Source organism: Phyllostomus discolor, chromosome 1 (assembly GCF_004126475.2).
Source record: "Phyllostomus discolor isolate MPI-MPIP mPhyDis1 chromosome 1, mPhyDis1.pri.v3, whole genome shotgun sequence".
Classification (NCBI taxonomy): Eukaryota; Metazoa; Chordata; class Mammalia; order Chiroptera; family Phyllostomidae; genus Phyllostomus; species Phyllostomus discolor.
Window position 1 is genome coordinate 158,615,391 of NC_040903.2, and position 15,514 is coordinate 158,630,904.

The 15,514-nt window shown below is 41.0% G+C and overlaps 1 protein-coding gene across 1 annotated transcript; it reads right to left on the bottom strand.

Annotated features, from left to right (window-relative positions):
• Window positions 1–3,620: 3,620 nt before the first annotated feature.
• Window positions 3,621–4,315, bottom strand: LOC114492220 (60S ribosomal protein L19-like). The gene has a single exon (XM_036033059.1). The coding sequence runs from the start codon at window positions 4,269–4,271 to the stop codon at window positions 3,642–3,644; it is 630 nt and encodes a 209-aa protein (XP_035888952.1). The 5' UTR covers window positions 4,272–4,315; the 3' UTR covers window positions 3,621–3,641.
• Window positions 4,316–15,514: the final 11,199 nt, after the last annotated feature.

The window sequence follows — 15,514 nt, forward strand, 5'->3', positions numbered from 1 at the left end:
CTAGGACACTTTTGCTGATATACTCTCACAGCATGAGGTCTATACACACATTTTCTTAAGTGATTATTTTATTGGTGTCTGTCTTACCCACTGGTATGTGAGACACATCAGGGCAGAGATCTTGGTTGCTTTTGTTCACCATTGTATTTTTAGTGTCTGTACAAGACACGGTCAATGAATATTTATTGACTGAATAATAAATGAATGAGCCTGGTTCATAGTATTGAAGTTCTGAGGGCTCTTAGGGTCTGCATGGATAGATAGAAGCCATGAATTAACATGACCCAGTAATGGCCACAGGGTGACGTGATCATGTGCACAGAATATATAATAGGAAAAATGTACCTCAAGTTCTGAGAGGGTTCATTTCAAGGAGTGACCAGGTGACAAAGGGAAATGCAGTGATACTGTCTTCTTTCCACTTTGGCAATCATTTTGGTCTATGGTTTTGATGCAGATGCTTCATAGCCCAATCTAACTCTTAATTATTAGACTTTTTTCACGTGCAAGTGACAAAAACCTTAAACTAAGTTTGCTTTTAATAAAAGAGAAATAGAATTCCCTTCTGAAATGAATGGTTAGGTATTTGAATGGGCTCTTAAAACAAATAAAAATGCTATGTTAAAGAAAAACTATTCTAAAAAGTATTGATGAGATGCGAAGATAGAAATTATAAGGCCAATATCAAAGATGAGAGCCCAGAGAGGTTTTGGTTAAAGAACATTTACCAAACCTTTATTTTTCCTATTTTGGGGGGTGGGGAAGGGGGTGCAGCTTCAACAGACACAAGAACCAGAAGACAAAATACGGCATTTTTCCAGCAGCACCCCCTTTCCACATAAAGCTGGGACTGTAAAGGCCATCCTTCAGAGCAAGGGCAACCCGGAATTCAATCTGCTCTAGATTTCTACCCCCCAGGGCCTGTAGGACAATTTACCTTTGTGCTAAGCAGAGCAGGGAGGTAAAAACCCTGAGGAGTTTTAAGAATAGGTTGACTCTCAAGTGAATTTTCAGCTTTAATTTGTATCACATTGGTGATCCAACAAGTAGTCCAGGATTGGCAGAAGCAAATTCAAATCTTCAGATGAATGTACCTTTATCCTAGGTCCTAAAAAGAATTTTTAGAAAAAAGTTTCCAAGTTAACAAGCTCACAGGAATAAAACAGGGTGGATGGGTGACTAAGCACAGAAGGAAGCAAGAAACCATATCCCAATTTTGCTTTCCACAGTAGTGGAGTCCAGACAGGGGTTGGAGGACATGCAGTGTGTTTGCAGGGGGAGCTGCTGGGAAGTGGAGAAGTGATGTAGGAAGGCAGCCAGTAAAGCCCAGAGAGGATGATTAGGATGTAAACTCATGCAGAAACTAGGAAGTGCAAACATGCGTCTCAGAATAATTCTTTCTGAGCAGTGAGGAAAGTCACTTTTACAATATAAGCTAATTCTGGTTGATTGATAATTGATTGTTGGTTGCTCAGGGTGAGGTTGACGTGAATTCCTTGGCACTTCTAGCCATCCATATGGGCAGTGTAGCTGTCAGGATCCTGGGGAAAAGAGCGATCTGGTGGAGTAGAGGGTGCAGATGCTGGCAGTTAGGAGTCTGCCATGTCAGCACAAGAGAAATAGCAGAAACAGGTACAGTCAGATGAAAGATAATGGGAATTATCAGACACTGATTATAAATATAAAGATGAATTTGAAATATCTAAGGGTAGAACAGGAGACTATAAAAAGTAACAAAGAAGTTTTGTAAATAATCCAATTAGAATTTCAGACAATAAAAAACACAACACCCAAATTAAAAAACTCAGTGGGTGGTAAATTATACCACGATGAAGTTAGTTTATAAAAACAACACCTCAGTGGATGGGCCTAGCAGCAGATGAGACTCAGGTGAGTAAAGCATTAGTGAGTTAGAGCATAGATAGGTCAAAATAAATTACCCAGAGTGCAGCAGAGAGAGACAAGAAAGATGGAAAATGCAGATAAGAGCCATAGAGACTTACTACATGTGGGGAAATGATCTAAGATTTGAGTATCATTTCAGATACTCTCTTACGGGAGTATCATAAGGAGAGGAGAGAGAGCAAAGAAGAGGTGATACTTAAAGAAATAGCAGTATCATGTGGGCTTTGCATACCTATAACCTGACCATACCTCACCTCAGCAATGGACAATTTCTCTTGCCTCCTGCCTGATGATTTGACACCTATGTGAGGTGTTGTGGGAACCTACTGGCACTCATGTATGTACAGCACGGAAATGGGTGGGAGTTATGGGCACAATTTTGACATTGGGGGTACGTCCACATTGAGGGACCAATAGAGATTGATAGATAAATGCATCTCCCTTTCATTTTCCAAGTGGAGAGCTCTGAGATGAAAATTTATAAGCCCCCCCCCCCCTCAATGTTCAATGTGATTGAGCATCAGTTACCCTTAGGGGTGGCCTGCTTGATAATGCAGCCTTGTGAAGGCGTTCCTCCTCTATTTCAGTCCTCCCTCCCTCATGCCTGCTTTCTGCGTTACCTCTCAAATAAACTATTTGTGTATGACTGTCTCAGTCCTGGGTTTTGGGGAGGATCAAATTGGGAAAAACAAACATTAGTGGATGCGATTTGCCACATTAACAGATTAATGGAGAAAAATCATGTGATAATATATAGGTACAGATAAATACTTTCATAGAATCAGCATCTATTTATGATGAAAACTAAAAAGCAAACAAACGAAAGACTTCCTTAGCTGGATTAACAAACATACTTGGTGGTGAAATATTCAGGGCTTTTCCTTTGACTGATGTTGTGGACAGCCTTTTGTTGCTCTTAATTTCATGGTCCATTGAGGGGGGAACACCCGTTTTGATCATTTCAAGGGAGGGAATTAAAGACTCTTGCGAAATGATTACACAGGTGATGACAGCAAAGTGGAAAAACCAGAGGAGGGCTGGTGAACTTCACCAGAGGTTAGAAACAGCAGGAAGTCCTTGGGCCAGAGGAACACACGGAGGGGGAAGTACTATCAGAAGCTGGGGTGTAAGGTAGAGGCTGGAGCTGTGATGGCACAGAGACCACTAAGGGAAGGGCTGTGCCTGGCAGGAGTTACAAACAAGGAAGAGACATAGTGTCTGCGAGACACTGGGTGACAGAGAGATTCCCTGTTTTCTCTTCTCCTTCTACACCCTCATCGTCCACCAGTATCCCCCATAGGTCACACTCAACTGGAAACCAGAGGATAAGAGAATCTATTGATATACTACATCAAGTTATTTCTCTTGAGGTGCAGGTCAAGGGGGAGCATGGGCAGTAGATCTGAGGGGCAAACAAACTGTGCAGTACAGAGGAGAAAGAATTATCACAAAAGTCTGGAGACTAGCTACCTCGGGAGCAGGGGTGGGGAGAAGTACACAGTTGCCTTCTGAGTACTGGCAACATTCTATTTCTTCCCTAGGTTGGTGGCTACATTTGTGTTTGCTCTGTAATTGTCTTTAATCCTCACATATACTTTAGGTTCCCTTTGTCTATGTAACATACCTCATAAAAAGTAGAAGAGAAAAAAGATTCATAGACTCACATAATGGAAAAATTCAGAGATAAGACTAAGTGTTTTATTTATTTTTTTTTTAGGCAGGTGAGGCTACTTTATTCAATGGCTGATCCATGTAATTGCCAAGGTGGAGCTCTGTTTCTTGGTCTCTTCCTCCTTGGACAGAGTTTTGATGATTTCTTCCTTCTTGGCCTGGAGCCACTCTTCCCGGCACTTTTGAGCTTCCTTGGTCTTAGACCTGCGGGCCTCAGCCTGGTCGGCCAGAAGCTTCTTGCGAGCCTTGTCTGCCTTCAGCTTGTGGATATGTTCCATGAGAATCCGTTTGTTCTTGAACACGTTCCCCTTCACTTTCAGGTACAGGCTGTGGTACATGTGGCGGTCAGTCTTCTTAGATTCACGGTATCTCCTGAGTAGCCGGCGAAGGATTCTCATCCTTCTCATCCTCCTCAACCAGGTCACTTTCTCAGGCATTCGAGCATTGGCAGTATCCTGCTGCTTACCTATGTCCATATGCCTGCCATTCCTGCGGGCCAAGGTGTTTTTCCGGCATCGAGCCCGGGAATGGACAGTCACAGGCTTCTGGATGATCAGCCCATCTTTGATCAGCTTCCGAATCTGCTGATGGGAGTTGGCATTGGCGATTTCATTGGTCTCATTGGGGTCCAACCAGACCTTCTTTTTGCCACAGCGGAGGATGCTGCAGGCGAGCCTCTTCTGAAGCCTGAGCATACTCGTGGCTGCTGCCACAGCGGCGAAAGGAAAGGAGGCTAAGTGTTTTTTATCCAGAGGCTCAAACGTTGCCAGCGAGACTCTTCTTTGTCATCCCACCTCACACTCAGGGTGGCTGCAGCAATCTCACCTTTTACCACACCGATTCTCTCGCCCTCTTTCCCAGAACCTTCAGTAACTAGTTCATTGGCTTTTTCTCCATTACAGGCCCCTCCCTGAAGCCAATGGAGATGGCCGAGAGGAAGAGGAATCACTTCCACACAAATGCCATTAGCGGAGACTGGAGGACAAGTGAATCCGCTAAAGGGGTCAGCTCTGGTAGACGGGAGAAACGGGGGAGGCACATACCAAATGGTCATTCTTCCACCTCCATCAGTCCTGATCCAGCCAACTCCTGGGCTGATGGATCTCTCCCGTCTGCTGTAGTCCCTACTAGGACCTGAAGAGGAACAGGAAATGAGGGCAATAGAAACTGAGATCTTTTGTGGATTTGTGTTTCTGTTCTGAGTCCTGACAAGTTACTCTTAAATAATACTCACTAGTTGATTCCAGGAAATATTATTAAATAATTGTTTAAGTCACAGGGTTTCTCTAAGTCACAAGTGGCAAACACAAGACCCGCAGGCCGAATCCAGCCCTCTACCTTGTTTTATCTGGCCCTGTACCTTGTTTCTACCCAGAGGCAGCACAGAGCTCTCGCTTAACTGTTACGGAGTAGTTACATTTATACAGTCCTAAAATTACATTCTACCCTTTGAAAGCAACTGTGAGGCTGATGTGGCCCCCGTGAAAATGAGTTTGACACTTTTGCAAGTTGTTTGTTTTTCCCTCCTTCACCCAGCCACCTTAAGAGGTCATTGTCACTATATCCAGCTCTGACAGGAATAAGAGATACAAGCCAACTCAGGGAGAGTCTCAATGGGTGAGTGATAGCAACTATTCTGTGGAGCAGGGATGGCATGGACCCTACATTTGGTTTACTGCACTTGTAAATAACAATTTCACATATTTAAAACACCGTTCCTTAATCATTTTTTGAACAAAAAATGCACATGTCCTTCATGTGTGCATCTTAATATATATTTGGTATCTTGTTTTTTGAATCATACTATTGCTTAAACTTTTTAACTGTAAATTTAATTGTTGAATATATTTAATTAACCTCATAGGTATGACGAACACAGAAAGGCAGGCTCAGATTGTGCTTTGAGGAAGGATCCGTTGTTCCAGCTGCTGGGGATTCTATCAGCAGATTGTTTCCAGCTGTCAGCCCCTTTAGGGGCTGCCGCAGCTGTAAAGAGGTGCGTTTCCCAAGAGCATGCCTTTCGGGGTGGTGTGATGGTGAACTGTACGTGTTGACCCCACTAGGCCAGTGCACCCACATATTTGGTCTAACTTTAGTCTAGATGTTTCTGTGAAGGTATTTGTTAGATGAGAGTAACACTGAAATCAGTAGACTTTGGGTGAAGCAGCTGTCCTCCATAATGTGGGTGGGCCTAATCAAGTTAGTGGAGGGCCTTAATGGAAAAAGGCTGAATTGCTCAGAAGAAGAGGCCTTTCTGCCTGTACACTGCCTTTGGGCCCAAACTGCTGTGCTGCTCTGGGTCTCCATCCTGCCAGCCTGCCCTGCAGATTTCACACTTACCGGGCCTCCACGATTGGGTGAGCTGATTTTTAAAATCAATTTTTCCTCTCTTTCTCACACCGTATCTTCATAAATAAATAAATATTCTGTTGGTTTTATTTCTCTGGAGAATCCTGACTATATAGGCAGACTACATTTAATAACTGATCAAGGTGGGAATATAAAGGTCCAGTCATTTTAACCCAACATTAGAAGGCTCTGTTGGGTCTGGCCTGCTCTGAGCTCCCTCCAGAACCCTGGTTGGCGTAGGCTGTGGGTGTGTGTTGTAGCTGGACTTCCTCTGCCTTCTCTAGCTTCCTTCCCTTTCCTTCTACCTGTGTTCTGCCTAGTAAACATACTGAATACCAAACTTCATCAGAGTCTGCTTCTTGGAAAATCTAGCTGACAACAAAAGGAAGTGGAATGTATAAGGAAAATATAATCTTCATTCTCTCTGAAAAAATCTTTCAAATTCTAGAAGGAGAAATATAAAAGACATAGGAGTTGAGGTCTGAGCCAAAAATCAAAATGACTCTGAAGGGAGTGCCCTAGCTTGGAAACAGAAATGAAAGAGATTGAAAAACTTATCGGGGTGTTAATCTTTTCCATTAGGGTAGAAGACAGTGTTCTCCTTACACAGCTATTCCTGAAGTTTGAAGAACGAGAATGAGTTGGACAGAGAGTTAGAGAGCAAGAAACATGGAGGAAGCATTGGCTCGTCCCAGTGAGATACCAAGGCCATATCTTTATTAGGAGATGAGATGAGCAGTGTGTTACATATTTGGGGAAAAGTAGTAAGAAATACAAAATGTACTAAATGTACTCCCCCCTTCTTTCCTGCTCTCCTCCCTTACCCAAATGCACTGGGATACTAGAGATATGTTCACATTCTAATGCATTAGTTTTAAAAACTTATGGCATATACTTCTAAAGGTTAAGGTTTTTTTTTGTAATGTGATTATCCCTCTAACTGCAGTCAATCACTCTGAAAATTAGCTTAACATTATGGAAATTCCATTTAGCTTTTATGGTGGTGTTTGCATCCTCAACTAGCCCAGTCTTGTTTACTGTTGACTTCTTTTACAGAGCTCAAGCTTCTGTTTTGGATTTTCCTGATCAATTGTTTATCTCTGTGGATGTATTTCTTTTTGTCCATGTCATGCAGAAATGAAATATAATATAGCAAGATAATATGATAAAAATTTAATGTAACAGAATGGTTCTGAATTTGGGTTGTGTTTCTTGTTGCTGTAGACTCAGACGGAATGGAAACTCTTCCCAGCTTCTCCATCCTAGGACAATATCCAAGTCTTTATTCCACAGTCCTACCTTCCCCCTTACTCTAAAACTGCCCCCTCCCCAATCCCCAACTATGATAAGGAAAGCACAGATCTTAGGAATGTTTTTTGGTGGATTGATTTCTGTTTAAAAGATGCACTGATATTTAGACTATGGAGATAAAAGTCAGAAAGTTGTCACCTTCAGCTGTGGGATTTGGGTGCTGTTCACTGGAAAGAGGCACGAGAGAACTTTCTGGGGTGATAGTTACATGAGAGCACACAGATGTAAGTGTCATTGAGCTACACACTGAAGATTGGTATATTTTACTGTATGTATCTCACTCCCCCATATATGTCTTTCTCTATTACAGCCTTAACGTTGAAATAGAAGATCTTTTATTTGTTTTACTGAGATATAATCGACATGTAATGTTCACTAGTTTTAGATGTAGACATAATGATTTGATATATATATATATGTTGTATTATGAAATGATTACCCCAATAAGTTTAGTTAATACTCATCCCTACACATGTTTACACAGTTTTTTCCCTTGTAATGAACTTTTAAGATTTACTTTCTTAGCAATAGAAGACTTTGTTAAAGTTGAGAATTCAACCTCTTTGGGAGTTCTACTTTTTTATTATAATCAAGACCTGGGTCCAATACTGGCTTTTTTTCTGTTCTTTGCCTGCAGGAGATGAGTCTTTTTATTGTTGTCAAGAAGGGCCTCTGGCTTTCACATGTTGTCTTAAAATGGTGATTAATGGTCCTCAGCATTTCATTACTTTCTTCAATGTACGGGTTGTACCCAGCAACAGCCAACAACTCCATAATGCTCATTGTAATTACTTCCCCTGTACCTCTCACGTGCCTTGTAGATTGTACCTGGCAGTACACTCCCTGCTGCTGATATTCTCTCCCAGTTTATCATCCATAAGAGTTTTCAACAATTGCACCACTACGGCAAGCCAGGGCGTATCTTTACTCTTCCTGCTACCAATAATGGGCTCCTCTTTGCCAGATGGTCAGTGAGTAATTCAACTGCAAAATCCATTTAAGAATCTGCTTTGTAGGATCATTTCCAGCACCAATTGTGGCAGATCAGGTTCTGGGAAACAGAGCCTGAGATGTTGGTATTTCCTGCAGTGTGTTTATTTGAGCGTGCTCTCTAGATCAGTGCCTTTGAGGGAACAATGAATACAGAATTGGGCTGAGGGAGAAACTGAATTACAATGCAGTTGCAATACCAGCTTCAGCCAGTATTATAGGGAGCTCTTAAACTAGCTCTTCGGTGATTTCCCCAGTTTAGTAGAGGAGTCAATCTTTCGTAAGAGTACATCCACCAGTTATTAAATGTGGGTTGCCCCTGAGGAGAAAAATTAATGTTTTCATCTTACTTCAGTCAAGGATGTTGACTGAATAGAGACACAGCTGTGAGCCATCAGAAGCCAATACCCCGTGGGGTTGGAGGAATGAGTGCCTTAGTTCTGAAGGGGGATTTTGGTGGTACACCAAAGCATGTACTACAAGGCTCACTGGAAATTCAGAGGTATTATTCCAAAGACAGAAAGGAATAGTGCTACAAGGGTTGAAGAACATCCCTACTCTTTTTGTGCTAGGGGGTTCCTCAGACTTGGCAAAGGGACATAGTAGCAAGTTGTATAAGTAGACTTAGGTCAGTCTGAAAACAGCACCTTAGAAGTGACTGGGTCACAAGAGTGTTTGGCTGTCGTGTGTCTGTAGCTGGGTATTAAGTCTCTTGTGAGTCTTAATAGCACCTATGCATAGGATTGCCATAGAGAGGGTGGAGCTACCCAAAGAACTGTCTGACTTTAAGTGGACCACACTGGACACACAGTGACCACATGGGCATGTGAGTTCTGAGATACCAATAGTGCTAGACAGAGATGTTTCATCCCATGGTTTTAGGGAGCTGATGCTCCAAGAAGTTTTGATTTGGGCTGTTGGGTTATGGTCTTCTACTACCATTTAGGATTTTATCTAAATAGAAAAGGACATAGCTTATGGATCCCATATACCATAATGGATAGAAGTTCAAAATCTTTCATTTGGTGAATCATTTCACTGGTGAGATACAGAGAAATGTAAGTGTGAGTGTGATAGAGTAATTTAATTTTATAGCATTAATATGAATTACCATGATAGATTCTATTCAAGATATTTGCTGCTTCCCTATGAGGAAGGATTTTGTATCCCCACTCACTCCTCTGTGATCAGGTTCCACTATGTGTACTGCAGTGAAGTGAAATGTCCAGTGAGTGAAAATGAGGTGTGTCACTCCTGAACAGAAGTTTTAAGTCATTGAATGGTCTGCTACTTGGCCCCCTTTTTCTGCTTTTATGAGATGAGAAGCATTTCAGTTAGGGGTTGTTCCGTCGGCCTGGGCCTTGATGTAAAGATTCATGGAGCAGAGTCACAGCTGACTCGTTATGAAAATGCTAAGTGAGAAATAACCGCTGCTGTTTTAGGTGACATTTTTTTTTGAGATTTGTTTTTGAGAAGTTGTTTTTGTTGTTGTTTTGTTATCACATCATAATTTATCCAAGACGGACTTTTCATAGGTTTTATTTTGTGTTGAGTCTGTACAGTTGGTGCATTCACTTAAAAATAACTAAGGGGCACAAAATTGAAGTAATTTTCTCTCCAGTAGGAATATTGCTAAAGTAAAACTGACCGTTTTCTCTCATTCCTATAATCTTTAGTGTTTTATTTTGCTTTCATTCTTGTGACAACAGCATCAGCCAGGAGATGAGAGGAGGGCAGGGAGGGACATAGAGAAGATGAACGGGTGCGCAGTCCCTCCCTGGGACTGGCGATGATGTGTGGGAATAGCAGCAGCTCTGTAATTAAAAGAAAAAAAGATACATTGCTAATTTTGAATTTATATTTCTGGAAGATATATGTTATTAATTCTTTTTAAAGTAATGCTGTAAGGAGTCTATTCTGCAGTTTTGGATGGATCAAAGGGAAAAATGAGAGGCCTTCTTACACCTAGATCTGGCTACATTTACAGATAGTACACCCTTTGTGTGTCCACACATACACATTCACTCAGTGAAGTTAAGTTTTTATTTTCTTCAATGAAATTCAGTACTTAAAATAGCAACACAAACAGCCAAAAATGCTTTTAGTTATTTGAGAGAAGTTTTTTTTGTGTTTGCTTATTTCTTTCATTTTTGGAGTAGGCATGAAGATTCTTGATGGTTCATATTTCTTAAACTTGATAGAAATATAATAATATGATTCACCAAAAATAATATATAGCTCTTCATATAATTCTTAAAATAATAGCCAACTTTTAAAATACGCTTTTATGTGAGATGCTGTGCGAAGTATGGTACATGGCACATAGGCTGTAACAGCGAGGTAGATAGAAGACCAAGCACACTGGTTAGTCAAAACAGGGAGTACGTAGTTAAATGAAAATGCATATGGAGTGTATAGCTTAGTGCCTGACACAGAGAAAAAAGGGAAAAAAATGATAGCTAATTTGCATCCTAATGTAATACTTCCTCCTATCAAGTGATACAGGGTTTTAGCTTCAGTTTGCCCATTTTTTTTTTCACAGAGAAAATTGACCAAGGTCATTGGATGGGGACAAAAACCTTTTATGTATCCCTGACTTTCTCCTTTCTCTCTTATTTGGTGCCCCAGGAACATCTGGCCAACCTTCCCCTCTTGGAACTGGACTGTAGCTGGCAGAATTCTAAGACGACCTCAAGGTTCTGCTCCTAATATACTGCGTATGCCCTATATTATTGTTCCTCTTGAGGGTATTCAGAACCTGCAAATATGGTAAAATATTATCCCCATGATTAGGTTACTAATCCACAGACTTTTAGTTAATTAAAAGAGAATAATTCTATGTGGGCTTGACCTAGCCAGAGGAATTCTTTAAGAGAAGGAGGGGTGTCAGAGAGCTGCTTTTTTCTGCTGGGCTTGAAGGAGCAAACTGCCCTGCTGTGAGGGAGGTGACAGGGCAAAGACCCAAGAACAACCTGTAGGAATTGAAGGAACCCCCCACCAACAGTTAGCAAGAACCCAGCAACCTCAGTCAGCTGCAAAGAAATGAACCTGCCAACAAACCAAGGGAGCGTGGATGTAGATCTTTCTCCAGTCAAGCTTTGAGATAAGGACACAGCTAGCTGACACCTTGATTTTAACCTTATAACGCCCTGAACACAGGAACCACAGGATCTGTGAGATAATAACTTTGTGCTGTTTTAGGAAGCTCAGTTGTGGCAATCTGTTATGCAGAACTAGAACCTGGCCTCCCGAGTGACTGCTGGTGTCAGATGACCCAGCCCAGAAGTGAAGGGAAGTGAGCTCCCCCAGGGACAAAGATTGACCAACAGAAAATGAAAGGTGGGAGAAAGATAAGCGTGAATTCCCCAAATCCTATCCCTTGCCTCCACCCTTAGCAGGCTACCCTAACATTATTTCTTTGCATCTCTTCTAAAGAAGCCTTATGTGCCAAGGGTATACCTCCTGCTTAACTTGCTTTGTTGTTTCATAGCTGTGAGTGGTAGCCAGCTTGGTAATGTACCACATCACACTTCACTTGTTTTTTTTTTCCCCCTTCATCCTCTTCGGCTTGGTCTTGCATCTCCCAAAGGAGATGGCAGCATTTGAATCCTTTCATCCTTTCCCCAGGTTCTTCTTTCTGAAGGACCTGGGCTCAGTCACTCACATAAGAGGTGGCAGATCCAGAATTTGAGTCCAAGTCTGACTGTAAAGCACAAGTTAATTTCAGGATACCGTATTTCTTTTTAAGGAAGTTAAAAAGTGAAAACTGCGTACATGGTAGAGGCAGAGCACAATTTCTATGCTAATGACCACTCAGGAAGACATGGAATAGGGGTTTCAGATGGTCTTGTTATTCAAAATAGAGCTGATCTAACTGTTAGAAGGAACAATTTCTGGCTCTTTCATTAAGTTCAATTTAACACACATACATTTGGCAGCAAGCAACTCTATAGCACAAGTGGTATTAGATTCCTGTAATGTGTATTGCTAGTACATTTTGGGGCAATAGTATGATAAAAAAGTCACTTGCTCTTCACACAGTGGAGGTTGAGTTTCCAGTGTACCTTTTTTTCTCAGTTTTTATTTTTTCAGAGTTGTCAATGCATTCCCTGCGGTTGGAATTTTGCCTTGGACTATTTCTGAGACACTCTTTTCATTGAGTAGTGTTCAATGAGCCTGAGGCAGAGTTTGAAGCAAATAAACAGAAATAGTACCCAAGTGCATTTTTAACACTGAATTCTGTTGGTAAATGAAAATGTTCCTTTCAAATTGGCTAACCTGTTCAGTGCATTAGGGCCTAATAGGGCGGGCATCACACTTTGCTGCCTTAATGCTAGGGCCCAGAGAATAGGTAAGGCCTTATTTCCAGTGTGTTCTTCTCTTTATGAATTTGTGGTAACTTGATGACCATGACCATGACCACAAGTTGAACATGTTACTTTTAAGTATGTCCTTAGAATTCACTTACAAATTTCCTGGTGATGCCTGCGCCGCTCTGGTTCTTTGAAACTTTTACTGATAATTGAGTTGCCAGTCACCCCCCAAGTCCCATGGGACTGAATGAGAAGTGAGTACCTGACTGAACCTGGGCCAAAGGCGTTCCCTCAGGAATTTGGAGTTGAGGTGGAGACCACCAGGGAGAGGGGGAAAGTGACAGGGAAACCTGGGAGCATCTTCTCCTGCATCTGCATGGAGAAGTGAAGAGGCCAATCTGATATTATTTTTTAGGTGGATTCTTTGCTGCCCATTTTTATGGAAATGCTGTATGAAGACAGAATGTCAGCAGGGATGGTTTTCATTTTTCTCTTCTGGATCCACTCTTTACCTTCTCTCACCCTGCTCTGTTTCTCAGGAGGCTGATCTCCATCCTCCGATTCAGTGTGACTCTTCTACCCTCTGGCTTCTGGGTAGGCTTGGTCATTATAAAGTGTCATCAGGAGATCAAAACGTAAGAAAAGTGGTTGGTATATTTATTTCCTTGCTTTCTCCCTCTGAGGCTGCAGATTTGCAGTGGTTGCCTTTTTGTAGCAAGGTCACAGATCTTACAGGATGATTTTCTCCTTCAGCTATAGCTATAGATCTCACTATGTTTCAATAAATGCATCCCAGGAGTAGCAACAGGCAGATTTTACAATACCACCTCCCCTAGGCCTCAAGGAGGAAGAGGAGGGAGCTTCATCTTACCTTGTTGGTTTCTCTTCCCTCTGCACTCACGTTTTGTAATTTAAACATGGCCTTTGAGAGTGCCTGTTTTTCCTACTGGGATCATGAGGCTGTTATATGACCTGTGTTCCTGAGGTTCTAATCTCTCTTGGATCTTGATTGTGAGACACACCTATGATTTTTACAATAAATTTGTTGTGCTCTAACTAGTTAAATGTGTCTTAAAACCAAAGAGCCCTAAGAAATAAAGATTACATTACATATATAATACATACATAGACTTGAACCGTTTTTCAAAATAGGATAAGTGGATCAAAACACTGTGGTACATTTATACAATGGAATACTGTGCAGCAGAAAGAAAGAACTCCCACCCTTCGTGACAGCATGAAATTCAGTTAATCATCTCACATAGTAATATTTTTTAACCCCCATTTTGAGTTGTTTGTTGTGAATGTAAAATAAGGGTCCAGTTTTATTCTTTTGCATGAATCTGTACAGTTTTCCCAGCATCATGTATTGACAAGACTATCATTTCCCCATTGTCTGTTCTTGGCTCCTTTGTCATAAATCAACCATATATATGTGTAGGTTTTATTTTAAGCTCTTTATTCTGTTCTATTGATTTATGAGTCTGTTTTTATGCCAATACCATACTGTTCTGATTATCATACCTAAATTCTTACTAGATTTGTAATGTGGTTTGAAATCAGGAAGTGTCATGCCTCTGGATTTGTTCTTCTTTTTCAGTATTGCTGTATCTATTCAGGGTCTTTTGTGGTTCTGTTCAAATTTTAGGATTGTTCTATTTCTGTGGAAAATGCCATTGGAATTTTGATAGGGATTGCATTGAATCTGTTGATTGCTTTGGGTAGTATGAACATTTTATCATTAATTCTTCAATTTCTCTCAACAATGTCTTATAGTTTTGGGCATACAGATCTTTTACCTCCTTGGTTAAATTTATTCCTAGGTATTTTGTTTTTCTTGATGCAATTGTAAGTGGCTTTTTTTTACTTGACTTCTCTTTCTGATAGTTTGTTATTGGTGTATACAAATGCAACTGAGTTTTATATGTTAATTTTGTATCCTGCAACATTACTGAATTTGTTTAGTAGTTCTAATAGTTCTTTGGTGGAGTCTGTAGGTATTTAAAATACATATAACATGCCATTTGCAAATAGAAGCAATTTTATTGCTTTCTGTCAAATTTAGATAACTTTTTTTTCCCCTACGTAACTTCTCTGGGTAGAATTTTCAGTACTCTGTTGAATGAAAGTGGTGAGAGTAATCATTCTTGTCTTGTTCCTGATCTTAGAGGAAAAAAATTAGATTTTTGTCATTGAGTAAGATGTTATCTGTAGGCTTGTCATATTTGGTCTTATTGAAGAGAGGACAATAACCTTCTAGAAATATATTTTGCTTACTAGGCTAGAGAAGTAAATTTTACTTTTTAGGAAATGGGGCATCAGTGAAGAATTTTGAGTAGGGATATGAAAATGAGTTTGATTTGAAGTGAAACATTTCCACTTTTGTCTGCTGGATGGTTCCAGTGGTTCCCTCAGGTAGACTAAGACTCAGCAGAATAAATTGACAAGGTCTCCAGCTGACACTGAGGATCATATGTAATTTCCTAGGCAACTAATCTGGGAGCTGGATATTGCTCTCATTTACAATGCTATGTTTTTGTTGCCACATGAGCTCCAGGCCTTAAATTCCCATTATCATTGGTTATTTGTGTGTTTCTGTTCCCCTCCCTCCACTCTTCTATAATTACATAGAACTAGGGAGAGCAGTGTTTCCCTCTGGAGCCCCACTCCTGGTGTGTCCAGCTACACTCAAGTACCCCTCTCTGTGGGGTGGTGAGAGACTGGTGTCACGTGCAGCCTTTTACTGATCTCTGACATTAGGTGTCCACAAGTAACCTGCTCAACACCTGCCTGCACTCTGTGCCATTTGTAGTGTTCGTATATTCCCAGGTTGACCAGTTTTGTGCTCTAGGAAAAATAATCTGGCCTACCCTCTGCTACCTGAGCAGAGTGGGGGTGAGTTAGGGAGACAAACTAGAAAGCCAGTTATAAGGTAAGAGGTAATGAATCCCCAGTGAGAATCTTAGGAAGAAATA

Coding starts and splice junctions, on each gene's coding strand:
- LOC114492220 (XM_036033059.1), bottom strand. CDS start 4,271: ATGCTCAGGCTTCAGAAGAGGCTCGCCTGCAGCATCCTCCGCTGTGGC.